The sequence below is a fragment of the Neomonachus schauinslandi genome, chromosome 3 (assembly GCF_002201575.2).
Source record: "Neomonachus schauinslandi chromosome 3, ASM220157v2, whole genome shotgun sequence".
NCBI classification, from domain to species: Eukaryota; Metazoa; Chordata; class Mammalia; order Carnivora; family Phocidae; genus Neomonachus; species Neomonachus schauinslandi.
The window spans coordinates 102,203,956-102,220,623 of NC_058405.1; the positions used below are offsets into that span (position 1 = coordinate 102,203,956).

Below are 16,668 nucleotides of genomic sequence, written 5' to 3' on the forward strand. Positions count from 1 at the left end.
TTCCACCTAATTCGATCCAATTTGCGTTGCTGTCCTGGGCAACGGAAACGCCTGATTAATTTCACCTTGGGCCACCTTGATGCTAGGCGCTGGACCTTATCCACACTGGCATGGAAACCACAAGAGTTGTGTAAGGAAAGTCATAGGAGCCCAGTTAAGGGAAGCGAACCACTGCTGGTGGAAGTAGTGCAGACTGGCCAGGTGCTGCTGGGTTGGAACATCCGACGTGCAGATGGCTGTGCAGATGCAAGCGGAGATGATACGACTTGCAGTGAAGCACAGTCTGCAAGACCTCCTCTCTCTCTCTCTCTTCCACAGGGCTGGAGTTGGATGTTCTTAATTGCCGCAACCCCAGACTTTGGCACAATGTCTAGCATATAGTTAGTGTACCATAAATGACTTTGGAATTCATAACTGAACTAGATTGGTGTGTAGGAAAGTTACAGGGTTCCACAAGGATTGGATGTGAATTGCAGAAGATTGAGAAAAGCTGATATCTCTCCTTTGTTCAAGAAAAATTACTTGATCCACCATCATACATTTTGGCAAAGGGAACTGCCGTAAAGAGTAATGACTAGATCAGATGTATGACCTCCTACTCTTACTAATTCATAAATGTTATTTCTGCTTTAGACCTGACTCTACATTGCTTGTGCTGTTTTTGGAATATCAAATGATGTCCGTTGTGTTTTGCCACTTGCCTGGTATGTGTAGCACTACATGGACTGATTGAATCAATGAGAGTTATAGCCAAACATGGACGATAATGTTTTACATATCACCTGCCTCAGGTGACAATCTAATTCACAGGGTATTGGTAAAATCCTTCAAGGCTTATAAAGATATTATTCAGACATGAGAACTCCTTTTATCTTGGGAAGGATTGTAGCCTTGATAATGTTCATTTTTATGATGTAAATTTTCAGCTGCTTAAAAAAGACACATGAAATATCAGCTTGAATATACAAATAAAATTAAATATGGCTTAGGTATAGTAGTAAACTCTACATAAAATGCAGCAAACTATTTATTCCTTATTGTGGTGAGAAAATTTAGCATGCCTGATGTCTGATCTTCTCCCCGACACAAAACTTTTCAGCTCTGAACCAGAACAGGAAAAATCCACTTGATATGAGTACAGTTTGTTTATTTCTTAGCAAAGGGACATTAGAATTAAGAGTGACACCAAATAAATTGCCACATTTAAAGGACTATTTGGACATGAAAAGTTGGATTATATGATCAGAAAGCCCCTTTTCTCTTCTTATAATAACTTCAAATGACTGGTGTTGTTTTTGTTTTTGTTTTGGTTTGTAAAAGCCTGAGCACATAAATGTTATTATTGTGAATAACCCCTAGTTTTGCTCGGCTTACCATCACAGAGAAGTGAATCGTACAGATGTTTTCTCTAACACACACACATACACACACACACAGACGTTGCTGATTACTTTTTACTCTGCTAATGAAGCTGGAGACTTAACAACTTAGGTTGAATTCTTACTGTATGTCTCCAAACAACCCTGCTAAATATGAGTAAAATTAATTTAAAAATTTTAGGTTAAGGAGATGAATTGAGCTAAGAAATTAATACCTAGTGTCCAGTGAAGTGCATAGTGAGATAGTAAAACTATCAGCAGGAGAAAATATCTTTTGTTCTGCCCTTCTGAAAAATATATATTTTTTGTTCTTTTTATGTGAAAGCTATTACAGTAGAAAAAGATTCCCTGCCATTTGTGAAATCCTTGGGGTGGGGGTAGGGGAATAGAAACAGAAAAGGAGAAGGAAACATCCTGAAGAAGGAGGGGCCTTCAGGGTACAGAGAAAGAAGCATGTCTCCATGGAACGGATGGGCTAATATAATGTGTTTTATCTCCAAGCCCACTGCACTGGAAGGCAGAGTTCCTTGCAAGTTCTTGCTTCCCTGGGTTGGTGTTTTGGTTTCTATGGAGTTGTGTAGGTGAGATTGTTACCATTGTATGAGTAATAGAACTGATCATATCAGAAAATGAGAACTAGCCAGGGCAGAAGTGGAACAGAAGTGAGAGCTTATTGGGATAGTTCCAGGGTTTTGTTTAGTTTTGTTTCACTATTCATTGTTTTTTTTTTTTTTTTTCAGTTGCAGTATACAAAAAAAGTAATAATAATAAAAAAGATTAAAAACATACAATTCAGAGCCTTCCTAAAATCCTGATAAGGCACTTTCTGCCTTTAATGTGAAAACACCTGGCATTGTGTGAGATATAATAATACAGAGCTCCATTTAAACATTTAACATTGACAGAGTTGACAGGTTTGTCCCACCTAGCTGAGTGAGACATGCATTGGTTCCTGTGTCAGAGGACTGATCAAAGAAATGGAGCGTTGTCTCTGCATCTTGATTATGGACGCCTAACTGAAAAATGGCAGGTCTTTGTAGCTCAGTTTGATGCATTTCAGCACAGTGCTTATAAGGAGCTGAAGGCTACAGGGTGACAACAAGATAGTAGTTATAGAGCATTCCAGTGCTGGTCCAGGGAAATATATGTGCTGAAGTGAAATACATTCATCCTTTTATTGAAAGCACTGCCAATCTAGAGTCTGAGTGTTACATGACGTTAGGAAGTATAAATTATGACAAAAGCCAAGGGGCCATACTTTGTTTACTAACTAAAAAGTGAATCCATATGTTTCCCTGGGTTTTAAGGCTTTAATTTTGTTTTGGAAATGGCTGGATAAATTAGCCTAATATCCCCAGGGATTTATTTGTCTTCAGGCTCCAGTAACATTGAATACTATTCAATCATTCACTTACTGTTATTAAATATTTACACTGAGCTAAAATATGGCACTTTTAAGATATAATATAAGATGGATTTCCACCAGCAAGGCATTAAAAATTAGTTTATGTATTGTGCACGCATACACAGGCACACAGACACACAGAGACATGCACATGCGCACACACACACACGGAAACAGCATGAAAGCAGTCAAAACCCTTTTTTTTGATCAATGTCAATACAACAATACAGAAAATAAACCTTACAGTTTTTCTTAGAAATGGAGGACACACATGTTGCTAATGATCAAAGACAGTATTTTTGAAGGCTAAGAAGAAACTTACAAAATTTAGAAATGTGATGATTCTTGAAGGGGTAGACATTATGTGAATAGAAAGGAAGAGGAAGTTGAACCCCTGCAGAAAGGGTCAACCTTACTGGCAAAAGAAATGAACAAAAAAACCGTTTTCACTGACAAGAGAATATTTGGCTCTATCAGACCAAAAATCACATTCCAGTTCATGGCCTCTATAAAAGCAATATAACCTGAGCTTGATCTTTGCCACTGAGGAGATGATACTGTTTCTCTCTTTCGGACTTAAGGGAAGAACGTGTAGAGAGAAAGGGGCTGTATTCTGAAAAGCTGACACTATGCCCAATGAGTATTTATTGTGAGTGTTGCTAATCAAGGGTAAATCAAGTAGGCAAGATCAGTTCCCTAGAAGAGACTAACACCTACTCCTAATTGAAGTGAGCAAAATTCCTTCAAGATCAGCCTCCCTCTGAAGCCTGAAGCCAGTGCCACAAATATTTGTAAGCTGTTTTGCCAATGGACGAGTGAGTGTGAAATGGCCGGTTGGGCGTGGGGCCCCTGCTGCCCCACTGGGCACGTAGGAAGCTGGCGTTGCTCAAGTCACACTTCCATTTCCAACCATACACCAGGCGCTGTTGGAGAGGAGTTAGAATAAAGAGCAGCTCAATTTAATTTTAGTAGACCTCAGAATGTGCATAAAGGACTTGGGAATGATTTTAGTGTTTTTTTGCTATCTCTAATAAAGTATGACATAAATTTTCCTTACCCAAGTAGCTTGTTTAAGTAACACTATATTCTCACGAAGACACTCTTCTTTCTTTCTATTGTTGTTTTGCTTATTGAATTGATCTCTTTGATAGACAGCATTTCTGTGTATACTAAGGATGATTAATAATAATGCCACTAATAATTTATTGAGAAATTCTTTTTCTGTATGTCCATTTTCCATTTTTATCCAAGTTTTATATAGTCCATAGAGGAAGTAAAATAATACAGAGAGACTAATGATGGCAAACAATAGGTCCCACCCATCTCCTGCTCCGTTTAGTATCCCACATCTCAAACACAACCACAGCCACATTTTAACAGTTGTTCTATGTTTTCTGTCTGTCTCTGTCTCTGTCTCTGCACCACCACTCCCCACCCCCCACCCCCCCCCGTTTTGACTGGGTAAGCCTTCACATGGTTCACAAATCATAATGACATGAAAGGAGAAATATAATATATAGCAAAGAGAAGCCTGATGCTCACAGCCCTTCTCCCACCCCCCTCTCCCTGCCCCCTGTCCTGCCACTAAGCCACTGTGTTAGTGTCTTATCTCCGTCCATTGTATCTTTATGTCAGTACAAGTGTATATTCTTCGTCCTCTTCCCTTTCTCGTGTTTACCTCTTAACTCTAAATGATACATTTTCCACACATTATTCATATATCTCCTCACTTACCAATTTATAATGCCTATTCCTTGATTCCCTCTCGTGAAAGCAATGAACCTTAGCCCGTTTACACTAACTCCTGTCTCAAATCCCAGATTGTTGGTGTTCTGTGGGTAGGTTGCATTAGTACTCTTGATTGATCTTTTTAGAACTTTATTTCTGCTTTCATTTATATTTAGATCGTCACTCTGCCCACCTGCTTTGTCAGATAAGGACAACCAAGCCTCCACTCTCTCTCTCTCCCCTTCCATCTCCCCTACTTTGTCCACTGTTTCTTTACCTGATGGTGGCATGAATGATACCATGTACATTCTGTTCCAAGGTCAAGTTCTGTCTTCCACATTTGGCTTATATATTGTTTTAAAAGTTTTAAAACTAAGAAAATGTTTTCATTTCGATCATTATCTAAATTGATGAGGTCTGATGTCAGCCAGACTCTTGGATGACCAATTTTTCTTCCTCTTCTCCCACATCCATTATTGTCTGTCCTCTTACTTTGTCTTGGTGTTTGAAAACTGGACAACCTTTGCATTGGCATGTTGGTCATTTTGTATACAATTCTTGGACTTTTCATCTGAACTCTGTTTTTTTTTTAATTCATCATTTCCTCATTAGCTTTATCTCCTCTGTTTTCTCTTCTCTCCTTCAAGAAGGTCTATTGATTGTCTGAACTTGCTACACTGGTGTTTTTTTTTTCTATCATAATTTGTCTCAAATGGTCTCTCCCCATGTGGCTTTGGATCCATTACTGATTATTCCAATGCCTCAGTTTATCATGTGAAAATGAAGGTTATAATGCCTCTCACTGTTGTCATTAGGAATAAATGAAAGAAGCTAGCCAAAGCCCTTAACTCAGCACTGCCTACTTAATACCAGAGCTCATGTTGTTAAGCTTTACCCACACTGCATTTATATGCTTTATGAGGAACTTACGGGAAACAGAATTTAAAATGCAAATATATGTTGCTGAGGGCTTTCCTGTTTTTCTTTTTGGCATATCACCATTTTAGAAGATAATCAATGTAGTTTTTAGCCCTCTATGTTCATAAAACAAGTAAGCACGCAAGAAAACAAACAAAGGCTTGATTGCCATTTTCTGAGACTTTTAGTTCTTCCAAGTGATTATGAATCAATTGACTGTAGTATTTTCCTCCCAAATGTGAACATTCATTATCAGCAAAATAACAAAACTGCAGTGTTTCTCTTGTTAATGCTAGTTAGTGTATTTGACATTTGCTATCTGTCGTATTTTGCTCATCAGTCCACATGTTCTAAAGAGATACCTGCCAATCGTTTAAATATTCTAAAGTTCTGTTCATTATCAAAGATGTAGAGTATATTTAAGTGGTTTTCAATGATTTTTGTTTCCCAATATGTTCATATATTGCCTTGTATTTTCCTATTCCTTTTGTAGAATATCATTGATTTGATATATTACCCGGAATAAAATGCTTTTCAAGAAATATATCAGATGTGTTCATTCTGAAAAAAAAAAAAAATCAAATGTCATTTGAATTGATGCTGATGGTGACACTTTCTTGTGAAGGCATTCCCTTTCATTAGTTTCAGGGATTGCTCTTTTCCTGGATGAGTGAAAAGTATTTTGGTCTCAAGGTCAAGAGAACTGAAGTTGCCTTTGACTCTGCCACTGGCTGGGAGCCCTTGAGCAAGCAGCCTCACCTCCCTGGCTCTCTCTTCCTTGTCTGTAGAAGGAACAACAGGGCCTCTGTTTTCTGTTCTGAAATCCTACAGTTCTCCGCTAAGCCACTTACTTCTTCCAGGAGGCATTGATATTGTCTCTTCACATTGACAGATGTCCAGATTCGACTCGGCCCGAAACAGTGCGTCCTTGCCTTCTCCCGTGCAAAAAAGACTGCATTGTGACAGCTTTCAGTGAGTGGACACCCTGCCCGAGGTCCTGCCAACCAGGTCGGTGCATTCTGTTTTTAGTGTTCTTCCTAACCCACCTGAATTGCCTTCCTCACTGCTAAATAAATGAGAGACTGTAGAATGGGAGCATCTTTCTTTTCTATTTGCATGTCCCCCTGGGAAGCAAGGTTGGTAAAATTTGTAAATGAAGTCTTGAATTTCCAGATCCATCAGGACTTGGCAGGGAAAACATATTCAGTTGCTAGATGCTGTAATGTCACTGGAGTGCATTGCAGGAGTGCTCATCCTCCGGGATCCCTGTTGTGGTGTTTTGAAAAGCCATTCACATGTGGTTCCTTATAAAGCCTCATCACCAACACTGTTTCTTTGTGGCTCCTGTGTGCTGGGAGTCTGACTGGAGGCATCTTTATTAGACTATAGGGCCTTAAGCATTGTGCTTAACATCACTGATAAATATAAGCCTGTGGAAGAACAAGGACAGATATGTAAAAAGCGTTGAATAGGTACGGGAATTCACAATATAAGATTTGTGTTTCTTTACTATAAATGGTGTTACTTTATACACCTGGATGTATTTAGAGGACAGTGATCCAGGATACTTAATACCTAAGTCCTAAAAAACACACAGGAGCACTTTGGTAAAATGACCCTCTTTCTTAGAACAGGTCTTTCCCCCCATGTTTATTGCACTCCCCGTGATGAGCTAGTCCGTGTGGAGATACAAGTACTCCTAGTCCAAAAGCTCCATTTCCACCTAAGACCTAGAGTTAATAATTTGGTTCTTCTCCCATAGTCTCATACCCTAGCCTTGGTCCAGTGGATCTTACCATTGCCACAGTAAGAAAAGGCAACTCCAAGGAAAGGAAGGATGCATAGAATCATAACCCTAGTGCCCAGAGTAAATTGGGTTTCATCCACACATCCTAGCCTTCTCTGGCTGGTCATGTCTTCTCAGGCAGGACAAGGCTGTATTAGCCTCCTGGAAGAAGGGGCAAGGTAGTACTGTATGCAGTCCTGGGAGGAGAGAACCTATCCCAGAGATTGAGAGCATTCACACCTTTTCTTTTCTTTTTTTTTTTAAGATTTTATTTATTCATTTATTTGAGAGAGTGAGAGAGAGAGAGAGCACATGAGAGAGGAGAGGGTCAGAGGGAGAAGCAGACTCCCTGCCGAGCAGGGAGCCCGATGCGGGACTCGATCCCAGGACTCCAGGATCATGACCTGAGCCGAAGGCAGTCGCTTAACCAACTGAGCCACCCAGGTGCCCCATTCACACCTTTTCTTGGGAAAGTCCATCCCTGTGCATCTAGGATCCCCCACGTTCTTTGATTCACAAGTTGTGTCATATGAAAAGGGGACCAACATTGACATCGATCTGCTTGACACATCAAACCCCCCATCAGTGATTGGCAAAGGGGTAGTGACAGCTATGGAAGATTGTCACCATTTGTGTCTTATATTGCAGTGGTGGGGAACCTGCATAAGGTTTTCATTACCATGCCATTTCATCTTCTTAATGTTCTTTTGTCAAAATTGACATGGTTGTATCCAGTGAGCTTTGTTATGGATAGCATTAAAATAAATATTTTGAAAATGAAAGAACCTTGAAAACTACAGTGGAATATTTTTCTGATCTTTTGAGGGATAAAAATAACAGTCTCTTCCAGAAACTTTTCCAAACTTATTTTCTTGAATGGGGATATCAAGTAAGCAAACTAACTGAATGACCAGGATAATGTCACTTCCAGACAGATCGGGACAGAAGAGCTATGATCTCTCTGAACCATTTGAAAGGCAGCATCTAGGAGGATGACTTTTGGAATTTTAGTGGTAATATACTTGAAAGACATTCAAAGATAAATAAAGATAAATATTGGGAAAATGCAGCAAAATAAAATAAGCTATGATGAAGGAGTTTTATTGAGATTCAGCTATTTCTTTTAGTTTCTTCCTCACGAGAAATTAGCATAATTCCTTTGTTAAGTGATTATAAGAGAGGTAAGACTGAATTAAAAGAATACCCCACTGGCAGCCAGATGCTGGTGTTGGAGCTCTCAGGGTCCCCTGACACTGAGGGAGGCATATTAGTTTTGTTGAGCCAGTGCGCCCTAGTGGCCGGAGATTACTTCAGCTACTGCTCTAGCATGTATTCTACATTCAAGCAAATTCTCTGCTGCCTGAGAGTCTTCTAGCACTGGCTAAGGATGGAGGAATCAGAGAGCATGTGAAATAATTGCTCTTCCAGCAATTTTAAATTTTACCTCAATTTCCAGAGATTCAATTAGTTATTTAAATGGTTGGCATTGTAATGAAAATAGTTCTAAGCCTCTGTGGTCTTTTTTTGCCTCCAATTTTTCAAGCCTAGGTAATTCTTTTCACAGCCTGGCAGCCAGGGGACCTGGAGGAGCAAAGATTCAATTTTCAGATTTATTCCAACTTTCCACTTCAATCCTATTTATCCTCATGTTTGGTTTATACCTTGGGACCAATATATTTTTAAATAACTCTGGGTTAATTAGGGGGACTATGAGAGGGAGGAGAATATTGAAGGAAATTGTATGTCTAAACCTATGGTCCTCAAACTTTATTGTTTCTGAATCATCTGGAAGCATTACTAAAATGCAGATATTCAGCTCCATAGCTAGATATTCTGATTCGGTAACTATGGGATGATCCCCAAAAATATGAGTTGTAAGTAGCTGCTCCTGAATGGTAATGCATTCTCCTTCTGATGATTAAAAAAAAAAAGAATCCGTGAACAAACACTGCTTGAACTCTGGACATATGGCCTGTTCTTCAGCTTCTTGTATGCATCATGTTCTTCCCAGCTCAACAGCTGTAAATTGTGATAGCTAAGAACATAGATGCTGGAGCCAGATGGACAAGGTTGAGTTTCAGAGTTTGTTCTGTGATGGGGACACATTATTTCATCTCTCTGTGCCTTAGTTTCCTTGTTCATAAAACAGGGTTAATAGTCACACCTACATATATGGAAAGCACCTAGAGCCCTGCCTTGCATGGAGTAAGCACTGGGCAAGCATTTCCATAGTTGCTTTGAGTCTTTGCACCTGTTGTGTTTGAAGCTGTCATTGTATTCAGATGCCCCACCTGTTTTGACCTCGTGCATCCACAGGGACCTGCATTAGCGGCATTTCCCCAGGAATGCTATTCTCATGTTCCAGATCTCCCAGATGTGTTAGGCCATCCCCAGTTTACCTCATTAACTAGATAATCCCAGGGCATCCTGCGCATCCCCCTTTATAATACCCCCGTAGTTATCTTTCCATGTCAGTATTGTCCTTGCTATAAGTCCATGAATTCAGACACCATTTCTGTCATCTTGACTGCTGGATCCTCTAAACCCAGCGCAGTATGAGACATAGTTGTCACTCAGTAACTACTTTTTGAATGGACAGATGCCCTGTAAAGAGAGGGAATGGTGTGACTTTGAATCCAGGCAGGATACTCTCTGTCCTTGAGAGTGTCCTTCAAAATATACTTTGGAGAATAGTGCTCTTGAATAATACTTCTCAAATTTAAATGTTCATACAAATCCCCTGGGGATCTTAGTAAATACAGATTCTAATTCAGTAGACCCAGATGGGTTCTGGAATTGTACCTTTCTGTAAGCTCCCAGGTAACTATATTTTGGTTACGAAGCTCCAGATCAGAATGGGGTTCATTAGAAATTTTTGAACAAGGTAATGATGTGGTCGAAGTTGTAAAGTGAGAAGCACAGCCAGGAACAAATCAGCAGGTGAGGACACAGGTGAGGTATGATGTGGGGTGAAGAGAAGTGGTTTAACCTACATGAGAAATCAGGAGAAACATGGGCCAGAGCAGGTGACAATCTCAGCTAAAGAGGAAGGAGTAGCTCTTTTTTGCAGCTGTGGTTTCAGATTGGTTCATCAAAGAATACTTTATTTTCATGTCCCCAAATTTGATTGCACAGTGGAATCACCTAGAGATCTCTAGAATATACTTTTATGTTTGGATTCTACTCCAAGACATCATGATTTAATCGGCTTTTCATAAGATCAGGGAATCACTGGGTTTTATCAACCTCAAGCCAAACCCATTTGAAACCTCTCAGAGAGCCAAGGGGGCTTTAGGGGCCTGAGTGCACCAGGAGTGATTTGTGCCTTAGCAATGGATGAGTTGTGTCAGCTTTTATTTGGTCCTGGCTGGGTTCGTGAACTAAATCCTATGACTTGAAAGTATCCTCAAGCCATGAATGATCTCTAGCTAGTAACCAGCCACGCTCCTGCCTTCATACTCCTCCTCATCTGTGTCTCTCTTTAAATGCTTAAGGATAGTCCCACATTCTTCTAAGCAAATTAGATATTTGTCAAGCTGTGGCCCTGTTGTGGCCTCTCTGATTTTTAAGTCCCAGTAATAAATGTGCCAAATGATCAAGAACCAGCCTTTGGTACTTGCTGTTTTCTTTTATCCTTCCTTCAGCCCATAGAGCAAACGCCTGCCTGAAGTATTCAATGTAATTTGCTTAATAATGACAACAGTTTTCTTATTGTAGAGGTTCTCAGCCCTGTGTAGTTTTTTTTTTTTTTTTTCCCCAATGCACAGATTCCAAGACTCACCCTAACCCCTGTTAGTTAGAATCTCTTCATGCTGAAGGGACTTTTGCAATATTAAAACTCTCCTCAAGTGACTCCTTAAGTGCATAAGGATGAGAAACACTCATTTAGTGCTTTATACTGTGCGACATGCTTTCACATACATTTTAAGCTATTGTAGGAGATCATTGATAATTGTTTGTCTTGGTTTTGTGGGGAATTATCTTGGCCACTGCTCTTGTAACCATCACACTTCATGTTTTTACTTAAAAGTCACAAATCAGTACTGATTTTCCAGGATTTCTCTCAGGTTATCTTTAAAGGGGCTTACTTTATATTTCCAGAATTGTATTATAAGAAGTTTCAGACATGTACATAAATTAATACAATGTTAATGCAGAATATTAACTATCAATAGAACGTGCTCTTGTGTAGCTGTTGCTAAGTGAAAACAATCATCAACTTACTTGTTTTCCCTGTGCTACTACCATCATCCCCCTTTCTATCACCCCACCCATGGATTATTTTGAAATAATTCCCAGATTTGTATACCACTTCTATCAAAGGGAAAATATGTAGATTTGTATACCACTTCTATCGAAGGGAAAATATGTAGAAATATGCTAGAAGATAAAATGTGCCATATTCAAAATAGCTCTTCTTATAAATTCCTACAAACCACAGAGCTAATGATTAATTATTTGTCAGTATCAATAATTAAAGGCTGAGGGAGCTCCTTGAACTTTCCTCTCTAAGGGACAAGCTGGAGAGCAGTGTCATGGAAACAGGAAGGCCAAAGGCAAACTGCTGCTGGGAATTGGTAGGAAACTTCATTTGGTGGTAATCTTTGTTCCTGTGTCAAGCCTCCTAGAGATAGGTCTTGAGGTTTTAGGTATCAAAGAGAGTAATTTTTTTTAACTGCCTAGGTGTTGTGGTGCAGCAGTTAAGAGCATAGACTCTCAAGTCCCATCTTTGCCATATAAGTCACTTTCAACTCCCATTCAACTTGCTGTGTTTCAGTTTCGTCCTGTCTAAAATGAGGTAATATCGGCATCTACTTCCTAGAGTGGTTATAAGGGTTAACTGAGACTAGGGCACATTGAAGAATATAACATACATGGAAATTGATGAGTAGTAGTGGTATGTAAATTCCTTAGGAACAGGGAACTTGTCTTGTATTACATTGGTGTCCTGCAACATCTAGACCTCCTGCCAGTATGATGGCACTTGTTTCCATGTCTGTGTTTTTCTTGGACAAGATGACAACATCTAGAGGGCGTTTGTCTTCTGATTTCATTAATGAACTTGCAGGGCTTAGCACAACGTCTAGGGCATGAAGGGCATTCAATAATTGTTGTTGAATGACTGAATACATGAACTCCTCATCTTTCCCACAACCAGTTCTAATTCCTAAAGATTTTGCTTCCATAAAGATGAAGTCATAGCATTAACACATTGTTCGGTGGACCCAGGCCAATTAGGGGAAAAGATATTGGTCATTCAGAATGTTGGATAAGTCAAAAGTCACCTATCTTAGAATCCAGAATTTCTCCCATTCAAATCCATACTAGCACCACCCTCTCTCTTCACTGACCCTTTTCCAGCACACAGGATTCCCACTTTCTCCCCACAGGCCCATCTGTACTTTTGTCTACCTGGGAAGTAGTGGATGGAGTACTAATCTACTCCCGAATAATGAGGAATCTGCTGTGTTTGAGTAATCGAGATTTTGGGCCTGGGACACTGGCCCCCCAAATAGTGTCGAAGGCATTATGATGATCTAATGACTTTCTTTGAGAAAGTAATCTAAATTTCAGTTACCACCTCTGTAAATTTTAGATGTCATCTATTCCCAAGGGTTTTTGGAATACATAAAATAAGGTGTGTATCTCACATACATGTCCCAAGCTCAGCCTCAAAGTGCAGAGCATAGGTGCCTTTGTTTTATACGGGCTCCACTGGGGGTGACTTGCCCCCTTTAGTCTGTAATTTAAAGCCCATATATCACTACATTGTCCTTGTACTCCATAAATGTTCCTGAAAATTTAGTAGGAGGAGTGACAAACACTTGGGCTTGTGGAGATTACAGTTCTCAATCATATTCTTGCCAAACTGAGGTGTTGTGCTGATAAAAGCCATTAAAGACACTTTCTCCCAATTCAGGGGGAAACAAAATAATGGATAAAATTATCTTAATTTCTTGTAATTTTTTGCTCTCCTGTGTTTGTTTTTGTTTGGCTTTGTTTTGCTTTTAGTTAAAATTTGGGACCTTCTGCCAGCCTCTGTTAAAATCCGTATGAAGGGGATTTGATTTGGGGAAAAATAAAATAAAATCAGGTTTGGCAACAGCAACACAAACTAAGACTACTTCATCAGAGCCCCTTGACCATCTGGCAGCATGGAGGAACAGCACTGTATGATAGGAGAGTTGCTGGAACTTGGCTGGTGCGACCTACACCTCAGCTTCAGAGGAAATGTTAGTCTATGTAATAGCTGACAGGAAGTGTTCTCAGTCCACACTCTTCCTCCTCTCCCTGACCCCCTCATCTTTGGCACCAGAGATTGATGTACAGCTGCAGGGACCTGGAGTTCACAGCGTCACCTGCTGGGATTTTTCTTCACTTCCTACAGTGGCCTCAGGAGTTGGGCGTAATCCCACATGACCAAAGAGGTGAGGAGCCCCCAGCTCAGAAGCATGAAGTAACGGGTTCCAGGTTAGCTGCCGTGCATGAGGCAGAGCCAGCGTGGAATCCAGATCCTGTGACTCCAGGGCCTGCCTGTTTTATCCCAACACAAGTTATTTCTCCTGTTGATAGGCACAGCTCATTTTGTCTGTTTATTAGCAATTCAAGATTTGGAGCCTGGGACTCTCAAACCTGTGACACCGGCGTGGCACATCACAGACCTATCACACATTGCAGTCACACGTGCTGTTTCATTGACCGTCGGGGCAGTTTGGGGAAACAGGAACAGCTGTTCCATTAGGGCTGCCCCAGGGACGAGGTGACAGGATTGGTCCAGGGAAGCACTCCTGGTCACCTGGTCCAAAAGGGGCCAAGAGCAGGTAAAGATATCCGGCTGACATTAAACCTGCCTTGCCTGGTGAGCCTGTACAGTTACAGGGAAAAAGAGCTAGACAAGGTCAGACTTATCACTAAGAGGCTATAATATCAGCATGCCTTTGCTTCATCTCACCGTCTCTTCCTATCAAATTAATAAAAGCTATAATTCATCGGTATCCATTATCCTACTCTTACCTCAATCCTATACCGAAAGAACTATTATTACTCCAATTTACATATGAGGAAATAGAGGCTTAAGGATAGGACCCAAGATTGCAACACTCATAGAGGGCAAAACCACACGGAAGCCTAGGCTCTTATCCACTCGGTCAGCAATAGACACTGGCTGAACAATCAGTGTGTTCCGGCCATTGTGCTTGGCACCGTGTGCATATATGCAGAGTGGTGAGTGAAGACACAGATCCCTCCATTATGGAAGGTAGAGTCTATTAGAGGAAAATGGAGGCATTGAACCCCAAATTACCCAATGAACATGCGGGTACAAATCATAATATGTGCTAGGCAGAAGATCAGAGTGCTGTGAAAGTAGTAAGGAAAACCAGAATTCCGCTCTGTCTAGAATCTCTTTCTCCTTATCTCTGCTGCTTGCCCAGATCTAACCAAGGTGCAAATCCTTGCCTCCTTCACAGAATTTGTCCTGATCCTTCTGCTGGAAACAACCACCCCTCTCTCTTGAGTCCCATAACCCTGTCTGACTTGCTTGCATTCTAACTATCGGTAAAGGTGTTTTGTGTCTCTCTGAAGGGATGTGAAATCTCTGAAGGCTGGAACCTTTTCTGCTTTCATTCCCAAAAGTGCCTGGTAATAAACTTAAGACAGAACAGAACTCAGTAAATCCGTGTCAAATAAATGGATGCCAGTTAGAAGCAACCTGCTTAAGCAAAGCTGGCAAACTGCTAAGAGGAAAGTTGAGATGCCTTTACAACTAAATTTCTTTCGTAAATGATTCCATAGCTAACTGCAAGAACATGCACAGTGCTGTTGGTGATAGAAGATGTGGGACTTAGAGAATCAGATTTATCTCTGGTTTCCTGGCAAACATGGTTAAAAACATGGTTCATCCTTTTTGTTAATTTGTTTACATATTCATTCATTCATTCATTCACTCATTCCTATGTCCATCAGTCTGTGTGCTTATTATTATTTCTAATGGAATCATAGGAGTATCTCATGGGAACCAAAACCTATTCAGTTGCTAATTCCCAGAAGGCATTCCCTACTGCAACTTCACATTCCAGCCCTGGTCACCAACTGAGGCAGTTGTGTCCGTAGGAAAGGAAATGAAGGGTTTCATGGTTTTATGTTTGTTTGTGTTTTTTTTTTAATAAAACCCAAAGATATAATGTTGAAATGCAAAATTATGGTCATGTGTAGTCTTGCAGTGACCCAGACTGGTCCAAGGGTAAAACAGTAGTTTGAACAGGTTTCCAAACGTGTGGCCCATGTATTACTAGCTCAGAATTACCGGGGATGCCTGTTAAAATCCTAAGAGATTCTGATTTTGAGGTCAGGCCTTGGGCCTCAAAATCTGCCATTTTTTAAACAAACTGCCTTAGTAATTCTAAGACACATTAAAGTTTGAGAACACCTGAACTATGGAGACATTTAATTTAACCATTAGCCAATGGATTATTTAAGAAATGTGTAACTTGCATCTACTATGTTGTTCTAATCACTTACTTTGGCTTTCAAGGATCCAAGGTTTATAAGCTATAATAGGTTAAAATGGCTTGATGGGAAGTTAAAGCGGGAAATCTTACAGATATCCAAAAATAAGGGGAAAAAAAAAAAAGGGGGAAAAATTCCCCCTTTAATAATAATAACTAGATAATAACTAGAAATGCAAACAGGAAGTGAGGCTTCTCTCTTCAGCTTCCAGGCCAGTGTGCTTCCTCCCATCTCTGCTTCTCTGTGTACGCCTACTGTCCTGCCCCTTGTAATGGACCTTCTCTGAATCTGAATACTTAACTAGCAGATACAGAGCCCCGGAATGGCTGTCCCAGGCTCCACTCTACCACACTTTCTGCAGTCAAGCACCCCACATGGACAGAAACTTCCCTTCTGGCTCTTTATGGAGCTTACCAAGAAAGAGAGCCTGCTGGCCCAGTTTGTGTCAGGCCCTGAGCCACTTCAGCAACCTGTGGACCAGCCCCCTCAGGTTAGCACCCGTCTGAAAGGGGAAGGGGACAATGTGCAGAAAGGCAGCGGGAGCTGAGTGTGGGAACATTCCCCCTCAGATGGGGCAGGGGTTGTTCTCCACTGAGATTGACCTCTCCAGAACACCCAAGCTCAGCTCTTTGGGAGAGAATCCAGAACATGCCTCATTCGCTTACTTCTGTTTCAGCCACACTCTGTAGGTGCTCAACTGCAGGGCGAGGCATGGTGAAACCCACCTGCTTGCTTCCAACGCAAAAGCCATCCTCTTTCACTTCAGAGTTGGTTTGGGAAGAGAGTGGTTTACATTAGGTAGAAATACAGAAAAGGAAAACGAAGCCCCAGGCAACAGAAATGCAGTAGAATTATACGCTCATGAAGAGTAGAAACTGGAAGGCGAGAGACAGCACTCACCCCAAGTATGATCGGAGCCAGATATTTTACTTCAAACAAACAAA

The 16,668-nt window shown here is 40.7% G+C and overlaps 1 protein-coding gene across 1 annotated transcript in view; it reads left to right on the plus strand.

Moving 5' to 3' along the window:
- Positions 1-16,668, plus strand: part of THSD7B (thrombospondin type 1 domain containing 7B) — a 727,150-nt gene that overhangs the window by 358,303 nt on the left and 352,179 nt on the right. Inside the window, exon 9 of the mRNA XM_021695876.1 lies at positions 6,323-6,438. Coding sequence (XP_021551551.1) covers positions 6,323-6,438 — 116 coding nt within the window. The remainder of the gene's footprint in view (positions 1-6,322; positions 6,439-16,668) is intronic.